This window comes from Aythya ferina (assembly GCF_964211825.1).
Source record: "Aythya ferina genome assembly, chromosome: 21".
Lineage (NCBI taxonomy): Eukaryota > Metazoa > Chordata > Aves > Anseriformes > Anatidae > Aythya > Aythya ferina.
In genome coordinates, this window is record NC_140319.1 from 7,065,617 (window position 1) to 7,084,624 (window position 19,008).

The following is a 19,008-nucleotide window of genomic DNA, read 5'->3' on the forward strand; positions in this document are numbered from 1 at the left end:
TTTTATTAATAGCCACTGAATGAGGAGAAGGAAAATGAAACCAGCCCAAACTCGGTTGTCGCTGAATCCCAGCTGTTGTCTTTTAGCTTCTCAAAGACAAAATACCGGTCCTCAGTACTTGGGATTGGCAGCTCCCAGAGGAAAGCAGATTTTTCCCCTCATCCCATTTCCTCCTGCTTGCTCATGACATTCTCAAGTCGCAGCAGCGGTGGCACAGCCCCAGCACTCCGCGGCACCACGGCTGGCTCTGGCCAGCCCTCAGCTCGTGGGGCTTGGCTCCAGCGCGGGCTGTGCCCAAGCACCCCGGGGCTGCTCCCTGCAGCGTGGGGAGGACGTGGGGAAGATGCAGCACACGGCCTCTGCCTCTGAGAGGGTCACACAGAAACCCCGCACCCAAGCACAGTGCCACCAGGTGATGCCCAAAGGCGGGGGTGTCCCTCGCTCCTGGCATCGCTCCCCAGGCTTGGTCTGGACCCAAGCCTCTGGTGATGGGCAGGGACACCCAGGGCTCCTCTGGGGCAGCGTGAGGCTGTCCCCTGCAGCACCCCAAGAGTGGCGGGGTCACCTGCCTGCCGCAGCCCTTGGGGCGATGCCAGCCATGGCCTCGGCTGCCCGCCAGCTGGCACGGCCCCAGGCACGGCTCCTGAGGGGTGGTTGCCAGTCCGGTCAGCTCACGGCAATCATGTGTGGCACACGATCTTCTGAGGGCTTTGCAACGACGGAGGAGAGAAAGTGTCCTTCAGCACAAACAGCAGCGAGTGGGAGTCGGCGTCGTCCAGGCAACGCAGCGCGGTGCGCGCAGAGCGGCGCTGGGGATGCGGCAGCGAGCGGTCCCATGGCTCCAGTGGGAGCAGCCCCCGTCCCCCAACCAGGCTGGGGGCTGCAGCTCGCTCCCCCCATATCCCCCAGCCTCAACCCAGCCTCCTGCCAGCGCTGAAGGTGACAGAAGTGTCCCACGGGGCAGCCCGGGGACACATCCACCTCAGAGTCCTGTCTGGCCCCGGTAACGGGGTGTCCAAAGCCTGGGTGATCCTGCAGGAGCCCGATGCTCCCAGGATGCTGCCCCCAGGGATCCCCTGTGCTCACCCACCCCAAGCTGGGTGTAAGCCCCTGCTCGGCTCTCAGGAGCCGCGAGCAGAAAGTCGCTGCTGGTCGCAGGCGGCTGAGAGCAACTCGCTGCTGGCGCAGCTATTCCGAGGCACGGCCCTCGGAGGACTTACGATCTTTGCTGATGCATCAAATGGCACAAATCCTCCTCCGACTGCACGCCCTGCATCTCGCCAGGCGGAAAGCAGAGGGCAGAGGAACAATAACTGCTCGCAGCACCCGCAGGAACTGACTGCTATGTGTGCTGACGGCTGCGGCACCACGACCTGCACAGGGACCGGCGGGGTCCCTTACACTGCTCACCGCATCCTCGGGAGCCCGGGGCTTTGACTATCCACAACCCCCTCCCGCACCCTCTACGATTTTCCTCATTGCAAAGAAAGTAGGGAAAAGCGTGGGCGATTTTCTCCTTTCCCTTCTTGGAGGTGAATGAGAGCGTTATCCTGAAACGTCCTTCAAACTCCAGGGAAAGTTCAACAAAACTTGGCAAGGCAGTTCGGCAAAGAAAAGAGCAGCGGAGAGATTTGAAACCACAGAATCCCTTCTTTGCCTCCTCGCCCGGGAGCCTTTGTTCCCCTGCACCACAAATCCGCTCCCGTGGCTTAATGGATGGTGAGCAGGCCGTATTTTCACGCAGTAAGAGAAACTCCTACAAATATTTACACGCGCTTAACGGCAAGTACAGGAGCAGCTGACTGAATTCAATGAAACCGCTCCGATAATTACAGTGATTGCACGCGGGGCCTGCGGGGACCATTGACCACCACCGCAGCACCCAGCCGAGCTCTGCCCCCGCAGACCCACTGGGGGCCCCGCAGCTTCAGGAAGAGAAGGGGAGAAGGAGGCAGGCGTTCCCGTGCTTTGTAATTAGTTGTGAAATTACTGGTGTCGGTACGTCGGAGGCAAAACTTGGGTTAAACACTCCAACGATTACATGCCTGTTATGCGGATTTTAATTAGGTTTCCTTGCAGCTCGGCAGCGCAGGAGGTGTGGTGGGGGGGTCCTGGGGGAGGTGGGCTCCATGGGCACATGGGAAAGCACGGGGGCTTTCTGAGCCCTCATCCCCAGGGCATTGATGGCACTGGGATGAGCAGAAGGAGGCGAGGTGCCGGTTTCTCCTGAGCATTGTGCCCAGCAGACGACCACCCACAAGCTTGGAGGGGCAAGGGGGTGCGAGTCCCTCTGGGACACGCAGGATTTCATCCCGGCACGCTCCTCTCCATGCAGCATCCCCGTTTCCAGAAGGGCGATTCTCCCCCACAGCCCCCAAATCAGCCCTACACCACCCCCGCAGCCCAGAGGACAGGTTCTCCAGAGCAAGTGAAATGGGACCGTTAGCCAGAGCTTAATTTCCTGGCAGAAAGAAAAACACACAAATATTTAGTCATTTGTTTTCCTTCCCTTTTCCCCTGCTCTTTTAGAAAGGGACAACTCAGACGCCAACAACAAACACCGAGATTAAATCCCTCAGCTGGGGGCACAGCAATGAGGGGGAGAAACCAGCAGGTTCTGCACTTTGAGCTGAGCTCAGGACAGCCTCACTCCCACATTGCAGACCCCAGCCCCAAGCACTGCAGCCCAGGCATCACCCAGAGCATCCAGACGAGCCTCACCGCTCTGCTTTTGCACCTGGGGCTGGTGCCAGGTTTGGGGCTGTTTTGGGGCACCTGGGCTCCTGCCCCCACCAGGGAAGTTTGTTCCTTCCCGGCTGGCTGTCTCCCAGCCCAGCCTGGCAGAAGAGCCCAAATCCCGTGCTTGTGGGGATTTTCTCTCTTTCACCTCCAACGACTTTGCTGAGCACCTTGGGAGCAGAGTTTGGCTCCGTTTTCAAGGTGATGGCGCTACCGGCGCGGAAGGTGCTGAGAGCATTCCTTACAGCCCCACTGCCTGCCCTGCGTGATGCTTTCTCCCCGGCACGAAAATCCCTTTGTAAATCCTCTCAGATGCAGCCATTTGCTTTGAAGGGCAGGGGAGCTGGCACTTCAGAGGCAGATTAATTCGAGGGGGCACGGGGCTCTGATCTCGCTGCGCCCTCGTGCTGGGAACGTTGTGCCGGGGACGCTGGGGAACCTCCTCCTGGGGCTCTTCCCATCAGCTCCTGCCCGTGGGGCACGCCAAGGCTGTCCCCAGCCCCTTCTGAAGCTTCATTTACAGCCAGAAGTGCTGAGCATTTTGTGAATCGAGCACACGCAAGAGAAGTGCTTTGCTCATTCGTATTCCCAGAGTGTGGACGAACCTCAAGCCCAGCATCTCTCTGTTCTGCCATTGCCACCTCTGTTCCCAGGCCTCCCTCACAAACACCTGAAATAGGGGGCTGGCAGACCCGGTCCCAAACTCCCCTCAAGCCCCTTCCCAGCTGTGAAAACCAAACTGCTGCTGCTCAGAGACCCGCAGGGACACCTCTCCCCAGGGACTGCCGGCGTGCAGAGGCCGAGGCTCTCAGAACACCTTTACATGTGCCCAGCCCATATGGGTGCCGAGCATTAATTACTTTAATGTCTCCAAACCAGTAGAGAGCAGGGAGGGGTGAGGTGCTGCTTTCTGAATGACGAAGCTGTACGCAGCAGCACAGCAGTCTCCAAACACGATATGGAGTTTGGACAGAAACGTGTGTGAAAAACAAGGCACATAAAGGAAGATGAGAGCAGGCAGGATAACCAGAGTAACCCCTCCTTTCTGTGCCCTCTGTGCACGTTATTTTGCATTTCTATCTGCAGAGACAGCCTGGCACGAGCGCCCCAAGGGCAGAGAGAGCTGCAGCAGCACAAGGTCCAGCAATGTGATGGGGTGCACTGCCTTGGGCCTGGGGGACGGGGTGCCCGGGCACCTCTGAGGCTCGGTGCCACCTTGACCTTGCCATTTCTCAAGCCTGCAGGGTGTGGGGTGTCAGCACTGCCCCTGGTGACAGCCGGGTCTTTCCCAAGAAGCTGCCATTGGGGCACGGGGCGGGGGCTGTGGTTGTGCTGTCCCAAAACCCCTGAAGCCCAGCGCTGCGGGGATGCTGCTTCAGAAATCAGCCGCTGCCAGCTCCTGGTGCCAATCACGGTGTGGGAGAGGAAGGCAGGGAGAGCCAGCACGGCTGGTGAACAGGAGGAGGAACACGATGGGAAGGGAAAACATCTCGTACTGCTCCAAGGCGAAATGTTTTTAGGCTGCATACGTTCCCTTGCCCTTTCTCTTCAGGTGCCACCTGACATCCTTGGGTCCTGCAGCAAGGGCACAGCCACACGGGGACAAAACCCCTCTGCGGGTCTGCAGCTCCCGGGCATGCTGGGGACATCCTGGTCCCACTGACCCTCCGGGGACAGGGACCCCTGCACTGCTGGTCCCGCGGGTGGGAGGTGGGTTAATCCAGCAGCTGCAAACCCAGGCTACGTGCTGCACGCCTGGAAATCCCTGAATTTGGTCATCTGTCAAAGCAATTAACTAGGATCAGGGCCACAGAGTGGCTTTGACAAATTGCAAAATACAAATTGTCAGCAGCTTGCAAGCCATTTGCAAATAACCCATTTCACTGAAGCCTCAAAAGACTCACTCAAGTGTGAATCTATAGGGCAGCAAGGCAGAGGTGCTGATTTGCATCCCTTTCATAAGGTACTTGTTTTCTCTCCAAAAACGGCCCCTTTCTCCCATGACTGTGGAGACACTTCACAGGCAGCCGTAAATGCAGAATAGGCTGATTTTTAATGCAGAATTATACAAATGGAACCATTCTTCCATTTCATGCCTCATGTTAGGTAATGTATTGGTGTTGCACAGGGAATCAAGGTTATGTCCTTGTTTTGATGATTTACGAACTGAGCATTTTACATCTCCAAACAGCAAGCACTACAGAGACAAAAATATTCCCACGACCGCCGGGAGGACGAGCAGGAGATGTGACAGGGCGATGCTGGCTCGTCCCAGGCAAGGTGCAGCACCCTCGCGGCACGGACCCGGGCGCCTGGCTCCAGGAGGAGTCTTTGCCAGCACAGCTCTGCGTCCCACACGGGTGTTCAGGTCCCCACACATTACAGGAATGTTTAGAAGTCCCTGGTTTTATGTGGAAACAATGCTGCTTTATCTCGGAGGGGGACATCCCTGGTTCTGTGCGCGATGCTCCCTGCAGCGCGCCGACTGTTCTTTGTCAGGGAGCTACAGCTCCAAGCCATTGCCATGGAAATAGAGGAGTGCCATTGCACTCCGGGGCTGAACAGCCCCTCGGATGGGCTGGGGGGAGGAAAGCAGCAAATTCCCATGCGTGGGCAGGTGGCAAGACACGTGTGGGCTCAGCACCATCAGGGCTCCACTGAGTGCCTGCACCCAGCACCGCCGGGAGCAGCTCCCTGCCCCGCTGCGCTCCTGGGCAAAGCCTGGACATCGCTGTGAACCCAGCCCTGCCCAGCCTGGCCGAGCTGGGAACGCGTTGTCTGGAGCCCCAAATCCCTCCAAGTTAATTACAAATTTAGGAAAACATAGCTGCCAAGGTCTTTAAAGCTGGGCCTGGGAATTAAGGCACGGGAGCTGACATACAGTAGCACCTAGGTAAATTAAACGTGCCACATCACTACCTATTCATATTACAGAACTGAGCTTCAGGATTACATACTAATAAAAGTGGCATTTAAAACAATTCCTAAGTTCCTTCCCTCTCCCCTCTCCCCACAAGTAATTAAACTGACAACACTTCATGCGGTGGAAGAGAGGGGATTTATTACAGAAGAAAATTAGCAGGGGGTGAAGCACACCGAATTCCCACCGCCAGGCTCTCGCAGCCAGGCAGACAGCACGTGCCTGCTGGAAACGGGGCAGGACTGGAGAAGGAGCAGCCCTGGTGCTTGGGTGTGCGTGCCCCCGAGGAGCGATCTGTGTGCAGGGCAAAGGCTGCATGCCCCCGGTGGTGCCAGGACACCCAGGGGAGCCCCAGGCACCCAACCATGCAGGGGAACAGCAGCATGCCCCAAACCCAGGCCTGTGTGGGTTTCAACCCCCATTTTCAAACATTTTGATGCATGCCAACAGGATGCAGGGTGCCCCGCACCCAGCACCGGGGGGCAGGAGCGCAGCCGGCACGGGGAGCCCCCAGCAGGGCTGGCACGGGGGTAGCAAACACCACCAAAAATCCCCTGCAGAGCCTGACTGGCTCTGACAAGGACACAGCAGCTGTTATAGGCTGTTCTACCCGGCAGTGTGGGATTATTTCAGATTGGATTTGAAAAGCACTGGGGGCGGGCGGGGGAGAAGCCCGGGAAGCCAGCATGTGCCTTCAGGCAGAGAAACGTCTTCAGCAAGTTTCCGTGTAAAACCTGAGCTCCGCTATTCACCTGCTGCTGCTCTGACAAGCATCCTGCCAGCTGACAGAAAACAACTGACATGCAGGCTGCCGGCCCTGGCGAGAGGCAGAGGCCACGGCTTCAGCTGGCAAACACCACGAGGCCAGGAGAGGGGCTCCCACGGAGCCCCCCAAGGAGCTGCTCTGCTCCGAGCAGCTCGGAGCATCGGTGCGGAGGTCACGGGCACTGAGACCTAACCCCAGCAGGACCTGGCACTGCCCCGTGTGTGCTGCTACAGCAGCGAGGAGCAGGCTTGCGTGAAGCCAGGAGAAGCAGAGCCTGGAGGCGAGCTGCGCACGACCTCGCCTGCTTCAGCATCCCTCGGTACCCGCTCCGCAGGTGTGGATGCTGCAGCAGCTCAGGTGCCGGGGAGCGTCCAGCCCAGCAGATAAAGCACAGGGAAAGGTCCCTGGCTGCTGCCGGCCCTTGGAAGGTGCACGTACAGCAACGAGGGAACAAACTGGCACAGGCAGCGCCCGGGATCTGCAACCCGCAAACTCTGCCAGCGCCTCTGCCAACGCTGCCTCGAACACTGCGCGCATTTAGCGCGGCGGGGCCGGACAGTAGGGCATTTCATCAAACTGTCTGCAGTAACACTCGCCGTCTGTCCCGCCTGGACAAAGGGGTGCTGTGAGAGCTGCCTTTCAAGCTAAAACCTGCACCTGTCTCCCATTTATTTCACTCTCCCCCCAGGATTTTGCACCAGCGCTGGCTATCAGGCAGAGGCAAGAGCTCCAGCTCAGACACAACCTGCTGGAAAGTTTCTCCCAATGCCACCTCCAAATCCACCCAAAATCCTGTAGAAGAGTCACAGGCTCAAGCCTGATTCTTCAGGAAAAATACAAATCCATAAAACCAAGGAAATTAGCTCTTCTTTATTGTGCCTTCCCATCTCACACTGCTGGTACTCCCGTGTCCAGATCCAGCCCTGGGTAACCCAAGGGCAGGACTTCTCCCCTTAGCCCCAGCTTGGTGCTGGGGTGCCCAGCACTGGGCTGGCCCACGTGGCCCCACGTCACAGCTCCTCAGTTACAAAATGGTGCTGCCAAAAGGAAGGGACGGCGACACGTGTACGAGAGCAGTAAACCCGGCCGCTTAGAGATTATCCCTAATGCTGTGAAGAATAAATAAGGACAGCAGAGTTCAGCTGCGGGCCCGGTCCCACCGGACCAGACCCCGGCACAGGGAGGAGGGCGAGAGCCCAGAGCCCCCCATGCCCCAGGGCCATGCTCCTCCAGCCCCCGGAGCTGCCAGGACGGGTCCATCAGCTTCACATGGGAATGTGCATTTCCCCCCCAGCCATAAACGAAGAACGAGGTCATTCCCTGCTTCATTCACGAGTTTTCTTCCTTTTCCACACGTTTCTCCCCTGCAGAATCGATCCACGAACAAAGCAGTTTATCCAGGGAGCGATCAGGCCTTTTAGTCCAACAAAATAAAGGCATCGGCGTGGAAAATCCGGACGTAAACCCTGAGCCCTGCGGGGGAGGCAGGAGCTGGGGTTTCCCCGGTGGCAGGAGGTGGCTCTGAGCTGACCACACAAACTCTGCAGCAATCCCCGACCCTCGGGGCTGGGGCAGCAGTGCTGGGAGGATTCCCTCTCCTCCAGCCCACTCCCATAGAGGTGCAGGGATTTCAGGAGACGGCGATGCCTTCAACCTACCCCATGCCCTCCATGACCCCAGATCCTGCTATGAACTACTTCTTATGGCACTTTTTACTAGCACTTTCTGCCCCATCAACAGCCACAGCACCTGGTCCCGATGTGCTCTCCCTGGCCCCGCAGCTCTGGACATCTCCGTGCAGCCCCCAGGGCAGCGAGCGGCTGTTTTTGGGGCCGGGCAGGGGCCAGCACGAGGCTGCAGGGAACCCCGGCTCCCCCGCTAAATAACCGAGCACTTATCTTGTTTTCTAAATTAATGTGCTCAGGCGTGTCATTACAGCGTACGCAGGAAACACTTTGATCTAAAAAAAAATAAGATAAGTTAGCTCAGTATGCATTAAGTAGCGGCTTAACGAGTTTTAAAACAAAATAATTAAAATGGGTTCATTATACTGTTGTAACACAATACGACTTCACAGGAATGGCGCATCCGAGTTCACAGCTCTGCCCGCCGAGATATCCCAAATAAAGGCAAACATTATCACTGGGAAAAATACCCAAGGAACAGATATCTGCCAGCGGGATTTGTCGGGAAGATCTCCCTGGGTGTCCCATTTCCCCCAGGAAGCCTGAACTGGGCTGCACGGCCAATGCAGTGCTCTGTTTAATGGGGTTACTCCCGATTTACACCGCTGTATCCAAGAGCCAACCCTGGCTTTCTTCATGGGAACTCCCAGGTGGCCCCGCGAGCCCACGGATGCTCAGTCTATCACGAAAGCCCAGCGGTTGTATGAGCAAATGAACAAAGGGAAAGTGTAAAGAATTCTGAAAGATCCAATAACTGCTACAGCAATGGAGAAGATGAGAGAAATCAACCTGCTAAAAGCAGACAGACAGATAGCTTTTATGGAGCAAGAAATACAATAAAAAATGGAAGAAGCAAAGCACGCTTTGAAAGTATCAAACGTCAATACACAGGCTGGGAGAAAGCAAGAGCAGGATCCCCGTGCTCAGCCCCACTGGGGCTGTCCTGCTCCGGGCACGGGGGCTGGTGCTGCGGGAGCAGGCTCGTGGCTGGACCTGCTCAGTGGAGAAAAGAGAACGGGCTGAAAAGACGGAGAAAAAGCAAAACCAAAATAGAAAGCAAGGAAATAGAAATAGAAAGCGAGAATGAAATCCAGGGCAAAGACTCTTGATCCTTTCATACAGAGGTTTAAATCCCCTTTTAGCACCAAACAATTGCTTTTTCCACGGAGGAGAGCAGTGCTCCCTGCCACGGCCACCTCGGTGCGCGCACAGCACCTGGCGGAGCAGCAGCAGGAGCAGCAGGAGCAGGAGCAGGAGCGCAATCCTGCAGGATAAAGGTGAACATGAGTCACCAGCGGCACTTCTCCAGCGAGCGCCGAGGAAACACTGCGCTGTTTGTGGGCACACACCCTCCGGAGGCTAATTGCCAGTGAGTCAGATATCACTGTGCTTTGCATCTCATTAAAAAAAAATAAAAAAAAATCCCCTTTGCAAGAGAGATTAAACTTTCCAAAGCATTATCTCCAAAGGAGATGAAGGTCCCAGCCAGGCAGATCGGCAATGACAAGGAGACTTTTCTCACCCCTTGCTGCTGTCTGTAACCCTCTGCGATGCACTCCATCTCCTGTGGCATCTCGGCTTTCTGCAGAAGAGCAGAAAGGTGGCCCCTGCCCATGCCCACCCCAGGTCACCCAGAAACCCCCTGTTTGCTGCATACAGTGCTGCTGATGTCCTTGTGGGATCAGGACAGAAACTCCAGCAGAAACACTTCTCTTCATTAAAAAAAAAAAAAGAAGAGAAAAAAGATGAAACTCATCCCTCAGCATCAACACTCAGAAGAGCAACCTCGGCCAAAAGTTATTCACACCTGAAGACAGAGAGGATTAATTAGCAGCGTGCAGCGACAGCCTGAGCTGGTGCCAGCACATCCGTGTGCCAGCAGCCCTGCGTGCTGGGCTGGGACCGCCAAGGGACCACGTCCCCCCCGGGGGGCTGCAGGGTCCCATCCTGCACAGGGCATCCTGGGCACAGCGCCCGCAAGGAACTGCCTGCAAGAAGCGGCTCCATCCTCTGCCATCAAAATGAGCAGCACTTACTTTGCCAGCGAACATGTCACTTTGACACAGCGAGTTCTGCATATTTCGCTTGAGAGGATGCGAAAGGAGTAGAGAGCCTCTTACAGAACCGGGAAACAAGATGATGAATAACGTCCCTGCTCTTCCCAGAGAAAACTTAATAAGGAAGCGCACGGAAGGCAACTACTTGTGGGGAACGAGTTTATTCTTCTTGGAAGCTCTTTTGAAAATCACGCACGCCAACGTCTGGGATTGTAATGCTCTCTTTGTTTAATGCAAAGCCACTCCAGGCTCGGCTGGAGCTCGAGACGCGCCGAGCTGCTCCTCCGAGGCCCCTCTGCAGGGGAAGGAGCAGAGCCTGGCGAGGGTCAAGGCACAAGTGGGAACACGGCCACGTGCTGCTGGTCCCCAGCATCAATCACCGACGTTTCATTGGGTACTTAAGTGGATGTCCTAATCCACGGCAATTAACTAACGCTTCATTACTGCAGACGGAGCAAAGAGATGCTACCGCAGCCCCAGGAGCGTGGCTGGGGTCATGCACAGGACCACGGCAATTAGGGAAACACACCCCAGGGGGACAAAATGCGAGCTGTGGGCTCGGCTGTGGGGCCAGCCCAGCCCCGGGGGACCCCACACTTCCCCCCCAGCCTGGCTGCTTCCATGATCCAAGCAAAACTCGCTCCAACGCCAACATAAATCTGCACTGCTTGCTCTCAAGAGCCCTGAGTGTCGTCTTGCGAGCGACAATCCATCAGCTCTCCCCCACCGCCCAACAATAGCTTTATGTACAGCTCGGAAGCCACCATTATGCTATTCACATTCCCTATTTATGGAGCTGTAAAGCACTGCTGAGCATTTATCATGGAGATCTCCGCCCGAACATCCTGGGGTGTTGCAGAAAGGGACGCACAGTCAGCCTGATTGCTGAAAGACTGTACCCAAACTGCAAACCCACACTCCTGCCTAAACCAAGTGCAGGCACCAGCAGGGGCTCTGCTGCTCTGGGCCACGTCCCGAGGCAGCCTCTCACCTCCACCACCCGGGGACCTGTGCCAACAGGCTCCTTCCCCGTGCTCCCACGTCAGGGCACACGCACTCTGCCTGCTCTGGTTGTTCCCTCTCAAAGGTCCCCGCCTGTGTTTCTCCTGCAGGTCACACTCCCTTTGCAGAACCGTGTTACCGCTCCCTGACTACATGTTGTTCTCGAAGCAGCTTTTACTCAGCCTTTATTTGGAGCGATAAACTCGGAGCTCCGTGGGATTTGCAACGCTGCCGCCCCCGTTCAGCAGAAGGAAGGCTCCCCGCACCCCACGTGCTGCCACCCGCAGCAGCAGCGCCTTGTCCCCTGCCACCCCAGCCTGGAGCTAGGGGCAGGTCCACGGCAGGGGCTCTCCTCTCTTCGCTGCCAGCCCTTTGCTTCATTAGGAAAGGGCAAATTGTTCTCATTACCCACTCCAGCCAGGGTCCCCCTGACACAGCTCCAAGGAATGACCCCGACTCTCCAGGGCTCAGTGAACGGCCGAGCGCTGCCGGAGTCACCGTGAGGACCCACGCTGGCAGTGCCGCTTGCCAGGATGCCCCAGCAGCTACGGCAGCACAAATACAGCTCTGGGGCCGTGGCACTGCTTGTGGGAAACCAGAGATGCGAGCAAGACCTTTGGAGGGAACTCAAGCACGAGGCGTTGCATGCTGTGCCTCCCCCCGTACGTTATTTCCCAGTCACGTTGAGACATTTCCCACATCAGAGCTGGAAGCAGCGACTCCTGTGAGCGACGAGCTTCATTTCATGTTTCCTCGCTGCAGTCCATGTACCTTCTCCCCCGCAGCTAGCGAAGGCGGAGGGCGCAGGGCCATGCTCCTCGGGGCCAGGCGGTGCCTGGAGGGTGCTTATTTCCATGCAACTGCGCATCCATCTCCAGCCAAGCCAGATTTCTTCTCCTTTTATTGCCGTTGCTTGGTACCAGAAAGGCTGAATCACTCAGCAGCGCTGAGGAAGCGCCGGAGAAGTGCCGCATCCTCCTGCGCTCGGGGTTAGTGCCGGAGGCCTCCACCTCCCCCTGCGCTCCGACGGCCGCTCCAAGCAGCCCCATCCACGGGATGAAGCTCCAAAAATGAAGACGTGCAGGGGGCGAGGGTCTCCAGCAGTGGTGGCTGGAGGGGAGTTGCTGGTAGAACACGGCCACGGGGCTGGGACACACGGGCAGGACGTGGTGACGGTCACTGCCCCAGCACCGGAGCAGGGTGCCAAAGTCCCGCTCACCATGAACCTCCCCGGGAGGCTCCTGTGCCCCCACCCAAGCCCCAGCGTTCGCCTCCCCCCAGCAGACTCCAGGCAGAGATGTCCCAGCTCCACACTGAGAGGAGGCTTCGGTACGGCCTCGACGGGAGGCTGAGGCTGGGGAAGGAAATCGGTGAAGTAGCAGCGGTTCAGTGCCAGGAAAAACCTCATTTCACGAGGAATCCTCCCAAACCAAATTAATGCCGAAGGATAAAGGTAGGTAAACCTCCCGCAGTTAAGTTCAGGCCACAGAGGCTCAGTTTAAATCTCCCAGCAGTTCTGATTTAATCAATGCGTTTCGAAGAGAAATTAGATGAAGTACGTCTCCACCACGGGAAATTAGGTGAGCTAGCCGAGTCTGGAGGCGCAGGTCCCGGTAAGAAGAGCCACAGGAAACGTTCCCATCCGCCCTAATTCCACTGTGCGAGAGGCAGTTCAGGTCTGGAGCTGTGTGGTATTCCAGGGAAGGATTCATCCCCATGGAGAGCAGGCATCGGGGTGGGGGCCAAGCAGCAGCACCCAGAGGAGACCCCCGGGTGGGTGCCGGGCCACAAAGCCCCCTCCCAGCATCACCGCCCAGCTTGGGGAAGAAGGGATGTGAAAGCACCAAGGAGATGGGGTCTGCCCTGGGTCACTCCCCATCCTCCCCTGATGCTGCCCAATGCACTTGGCAGCTCGGAGCTCCCCCGACAGAAGTTTCTGGTCCCAAACTCGAACCACATCGGGCCCGAGGCTCCCCCATCGCGGAGCAACAGCCGGCAATGCGGCACAGCTCCCGCACCCCCAGCTCAGCGTATCGATGCCTTCCTCTGCCCTCCCAGCGCTGCCCCTATCAGCTCTATTCAGAGGCTCAAGCATGCACACATTTTCATAGCACATCGCAGACCTGTCCGAGGTCACACAGTTTATTCACACCCTACAGAGCTGTGGCGCAGCGGCTCCCGCTGCTTGCTGCCGCCCTGCACGCCGGCATCAATACAAATAACCCGTGCTGGGAGGCCTCTCGGATCAGCACGAGGGGAGGCAAGGTAAGCACAAGGTTATCGGGCCACCTGGCGAGCCAGCCCGCACCTCGCTCCACTTTCTGTTTACGCCTTGAAGAAGGGAAGGGCTCCGCTCCTCGCTGCCAGCAGATGACGGTTACATAAAGCGCGCCCCGAGCCGCGGCGCTCAGATGCCGCGAGCAGATGGGCAGCCAGTTCACACATCCCATGGACCCGTATGACAAACGAAGGCATGATCGGCGCCGACGCGGGCGCTGCCTCCCGGGAGGCTGCCAGGGACCGGGGGCAGCAGCGATGCCCCCGCCGACCCCCCCGGGGCTGTCGCCGTGCCCTCGGAGGGCAGCAGTGCCCCGAGAGCCGCTCGTGCGCCGAGGCTGCTCGGCGTGGGCACGGCTCCTTTTCCTCCTCGGTGAAATTGCTGCCAGCTCGGAGGTACGAACCGCGGCGTAAAAGCGCAGTTTATTCGAGCATTATGGTGGCCGTTAAGTGTCATAGCCGGCGACACTAGATGAATTCCTGTGGCAATCAATTCGCCCGGGAACAGCCAGCTCAGCCCCTGCGTGGATGCGGGATGAGTAAGGGCTCCTCAGCGGAGGCCATTAACTCCCACTGCTTACTGCTCTCATTACTCCCCAGACTGCAAGCCTTGCATCTTTGACGAGCGGCTGAATCTACATTTGACAGCATGAACTTGATGAGCGAAATTCATGGGAAATATTTGCCTTGGCAGGAGCTATCGGGCCCATAAAGTTTCCTCGGCGCACACGCGCAGGAACGTATGCTTTTAATGAGCCGCTTTGTACAATCAAACAAACTGCAAGCAGGATTTTTACCCTCACTGCAAATCACTGCAGAGCTAAATGCCGTAAGAATCGGGGCATAATGTTTAAAACAGGATATTGGTGGCTACGGGAGGGGAGTCACCGGGCAGAGCTAGCAGACAGCACAGCACAGGGAGCCGTCACTCCGGCACACGCGCAGACGTATGCGCTGACACAGGCACACGCACACACACGGCTGCAGGTGCACGCTCGGTGCCAGCAGCCCCAGACACAGCCCCGACCCCACAGCCCCACGGGGAACTCGCAGCAGCTTCGAGGGGCAGCGCTGCAAAACCACCCAGCTCCTCGCTGCTCTCCCACCCAACCGGTGGAGCTGAAAGTTCCCCTATGAGGTTTGTAGGTGCTGCTTTCCTCAGCTTAGGGTAGGTCAGCTCGTTTGTAGGGTCATGAAATCACCACGGCCCCGGGACAAAAGGAAGCAGGCTTGGAAGGAGCCCTGGGGCAGGAGCACAGGCACCACCTCCCCGCGCATCCAGCAACTGGAGGCAGAGACTGCACGGGGTGAAACGGGCACCGGAAAGGTCTGCTGCTTCTCTTGGAGCTATTTTTCTGGTAGTCTTCAAGAAAATGAGGGGAAATGACATGGGAAATGTCAGAAATAAAGCCAGAAGCAATTAGAGTTAGAGGGAAGCGAGAGCAGCAGGCAAGGTTAGCAGGAAAGTTATCTCTTATTAAAAATGAAACGCAGAGGGACTGCAAGCTGATGAGGTGGTACAGAGGACAGGCTGGCAGAGAGGATCCAGGGTATGCAGCGAAGAAATTCGTGAGGCAATTCGAGGAGAGAAGCGACCGGAAGGCTCCCATTTTCCTTGCTAAACTCCTCACAAAATAAAAAAGCAGAGGGCGTCCTCTGTTTCTAAGATTACAGCCTTCTGCTGGCTCCAGCCTCGGGAAGCAGCCCTCCAGCTCCGCCGGTCTTTTCATCTTCCACCAAATACATCCAAACTGGGAGGCACCCTGAAAAATGTTTCAGGTGCTTCGCCCAGGAGTAATTCCTAAGGTCACGGCACCACTGCAGGCTCCACGGAGGCTCCGTCCTTCCCCCGGCACAGCACAGCCTTGCCAGGCAGACGTCTCCGGTGGCAGTGCAGAGCTGCTGGCTCACCCGGGCCATCAGAGCACAGCCAGAGGGACAAGGCCAGGGCCACGGGCAGCTCGCTCAGCTTGCTGTGCCCACCTGGAACGTGCCGCATGGTTGTCAGTCCCCGGGTCTGTGTGCGACTGCCCTGACACACCAGAGACAAACCCGAAAGCCACCGAAGACAAAGCCCGAGGGCCTCCCCCAGTTCTTCAGCACGGAAGAAAATCTCAGCTCAAGTTTCACCTTCCTTAATCCGATGCTCGAGCCAAGCCACAAAGCCTCCAGCGACTCCGGCGGGCCGTGGAGAAGCGCCCTTCACATCACCCATGTCCCGATGGCCGCTCCGCAGCACTCAGGGCACCCTGCCCCGCTGGGAGCAGGACTCGTGCCAGTGTCTGCCACGAGCACCTCGGAGCGGGGAGCAGAGCAGCGAGAGGCGGAGAGGGCTGATGGGCTCCCCTAGTTGCTGCTCGGGGTAGGGCTGCCGCCGGTGCTCGCATCCATCCATCCGCTCATCCCGCAGCCGTGCAGCCCTCTGCGTCCCGCTCCCCGGGGAGCGGCCGTGCGGCCCGATTCTCATTTTCCTTGTGGTGGGGCCACTCGCCATGGGACCCCCCTCTGCAGCACGACCCTCTGCACATCCAGAAAGCACAACACCGTGTGTGAGCCGCTCTCGAGCTCCACAGACGCAGGAGAGGGTCATGGCAGACGGCGCTGTCTGACCCGTGCCCCACATCAAGCGCCTAATTGTTCAAAATAGGACTTTAAAAATACAGAATTGGGTTGGGGAGAGAGGAACGTGGTGCACATCGCACAGCAGCATAGTTTTCCGTATCATCTTACTCGTTTGGCACACCACCGCCTTAAACATATCCTACTGGAACCGGTCAAAATAAACAAAAATAGGCATTCCTACAGCTTTAAGGGCAGACACGCAGAGAGCGGGCAGGGGCCGGGTAACTAGTGTTCTCCAAACACAATACCCCGAAAATAACAAGATTTCAGCTCAGATGACTTCGCAGCGGTAATGAAAATGTGTTACATAACACTTTGCCTCTGTCTCCTCTGCTTTGCAATTCTCGATTAATCTACAAAACACATCCAGCTGTCTGTCTGCGTGCGCACTCTACATGCCCGGGGCGCCCTGCCCGCCCCTCCCGGCCCCTTCCCCAAAACGCACCTGCCCGGCCGGCCGGGGGGCCCGGCCCGGGAGCTGCCTTTCCTCTGGAGCGTGCAGCGAACAACAGGCGAAGAAAACCCGATCGCGCATCCCAGCCGCCGGGGCGGCCGCGCGGGGCTCGGGGAGGCGGCGGGCGCTTCTCCACCTCTCCCGGGATGAAGGCGCTCGGCTCGCGGCGCTCCCGGCTGCAAGTCGCCGGGCTGCATCGCTCCGTGCCCGCTCCGCCACCCTCCGGAGCAACTTCAGCCTCCAACTCCTCCAGCCCCGCTCCCGTTCCGCTCCGCACCCGCTCGGTGCAGCCCCGCGGGCGGCTCCCCCCGGCCCCCAACCGCAGCCCCCCGGCCCCCTACCTGCTTCCCGGGAGCCGGCGTATCCACATGGTCACGTCTCCCGGCCCGGCCCGGCCCGGCGGGGCTCACCGCCTCAGCTCTCCATCCGTGCGCGCCGCCCCGCGCCCGCGGCGGCGCTCAGCGGCGGGGCAGGCGGCGCCCAGCGGCTGGGGCATGCCCGGGGGCCGCCCCAAGGCCGCGCAGCCCCCGGCGGAGGGGAGAGAGGGCGGCGCTCGGTGCCCGTGCCCCCAAGCCCCCGGGGCGCTCAGCACCGGCGGGGCAGCAGCGCGCCCGCGGAGGCTGCGCGCCCCATGGGCGGCGGGGGAGGCGCGGGGCTCCGGCGGGCGCGGTGCGGTGCGGCTCGGCTTGGCACGGCTCGGAGATGCTCGGCACGGCTCGGAACAGCACAGCACGGTTCAGCACGGCTCCGCGCGCCCGCGTGTGTGCGCGCGCGCCCGCGGGGCGGGGGCGAGGGGGGGGCCGCGGCTTTGGGAAGTTGCGCGGGGAGGAGGCGGGGGCGGAGCGCGGCCCCTGCGCGCCGCGGAGCCGCCGGTGCGGGCTGTGCCCGGGGACGGAGCCGCCGCCGCCGCCGCCGCCCGCGGACGGGTCCCGGCCGCCCCCTCCTCTCCATCCCGCCCCCGGCCCCGTTGCCTGCGCACGGAGGTGGCGAAACGCCCCGGCCCCGCCGAGCCTCCGCGGCCCCCGAGCGGATCGGGTGGATGCGCCGGGATCCCGCGCCGCCTGCCCGGCCCCCGCGGGGGCGGCTGGGGGCGGCTCGGGGGCACCCCGAGGTGCGGGGACCTTCCCGGGACCTTCCCGGAGCGCGCAGGGGGCGCGGGGCGCTCGGCGCTCCCGGAGCCCCCGGGGAGCTGCGGGCGGAGCGGGCTCGGCGCGGCCCCGGGCGGCTCCTGGCGGCCGCCGCAGCTCGGTCCCGCGCCCAAAGTTTGGGCTGCTCCTCCCGAGCCGCCGGAGAACGCCCCGCCAGCGGCAGCCCCGGCGGCCAGCGGCGTCCCGCCGAGCTCCCCTGGGGCTCCCGAGCCGGGACTTGCAGCAGCCGCCGGAGCTCCGCCAGCCGCGAGTTCAGGCTTTTTTTTTTTTTTTTTTGGATTTTTTTTTTTTCCGTGCTCATTTCACGACAATAGGACACGCGCGGATGTGTCAGGAAAGGCTCTGGTTATTTTAGGAGGTGTTTCATCATAGCCCGGTATGTTTTCTGCTTCCAGGGGGTGCTGACAGTAAGGAACGGAATTATTCCTATAGCTAGGATACCGAAAGGAAAGCATCTCTTTGGGGGAGGCAGAAAAAAATAAGCTGCCTTGGATGTTTGCTGTTCAATCGCTGTAATAAATTTTTGCATGAATTTGGCAATGGATTCCACAAAGCTGTCCCGGCTACAGGTGAGAAACAGGATTGCGTTTTGCCGAGTCAGAGTCAATTCCCTTGCAGGAACAAACCTTCAATGCTCCTCAGTGGCAGTGCATGGTGCCAGCGAGGAAAAGGCATTTAAACAGCCACAACTCACTTTGTACAAAGCACTCACGCCAAAAGCAAGGTTAAAGAGAAATGAACGTCTCTCCAAAGCCTTTCTGAGTCTCGAGATTTTTCTGGCTCCATATAATCCTGTTCTAGAAACACAAATAGCTTCCTTTAAGCAAGCAAGCCAGATTAAAGGTCACTGTTGTCCTTATGACACCTAACAAGTCCCTGCTCGTTACGTGTGCTCCCAGTGGATCAGCCGCAGCTGCCTCTGCAAGTGCTGTAGCTCAGCATCCAAATCCCCACATTATTTTGGGTTGGATTCCTGGTCAGAGGGAACCTATTCTGGGGAGGATGAACTCTCAGGAGCTGGCCTGAGGAATAGCTTACCCCGTCAGATTTCAGCTCACAGAGAGGTCTGTTCCCCCAGCAAACACAGCGGAGCCAGGTGTGCAGAGCTGCCCTAAAGCTGGGGTTTGCTTTGTTTTCCTCCAAGCACACTTTGGAGCTGCTTGGGCAGAGGCACACGAAGGTGCTGACTCACCCGGTGGAGCTATGGGGTCGATGGCAGCTATAGGGCAGGGTACAAATCCCACAAACTGGAGCTCAGCCCTGCCCAAAATTCTTATCCCCCCGCAGCCTGCAGGGGGGGAGCCACAAGACACAGCGGTCCTCGTTACATGCAAACCC

The 19,008-nt window shown here is 58.8% G+C and overlaps 1 protein-coding gene across 2 annotated transcripts in view; it reads right to left on the minus strand.

Moving 5' to 3' along the window:
* AJAP1 (adherens junctions associated protein 1) overlaps positions 1–17,206 on the minus strand; it is a 42,172-nt gene extending 24,966 nt beyond the window's left edge. The window contains exon 1 of one of the 2 annotated variants that reach the window (XM_084494827.1): positions 16,864–17,206. In XM_084494827.1, the coding sequence (XP_084350953.1) occupies positions 16,864–16,892 (29 nt within the window). In that variant the 5' untranslated portion in view covers positions 16,893–17,206. Of the gene's footprint in view, positions 1–11,577; positions 11,716–16,863 lie in introns of those variants that run through there. The other variant, XM_084494828.1, reaches the window with a different exon arrangement.
* Between the last annotated feature and the right edge of the window lie 1,802 nt (positions 17,207–19,008).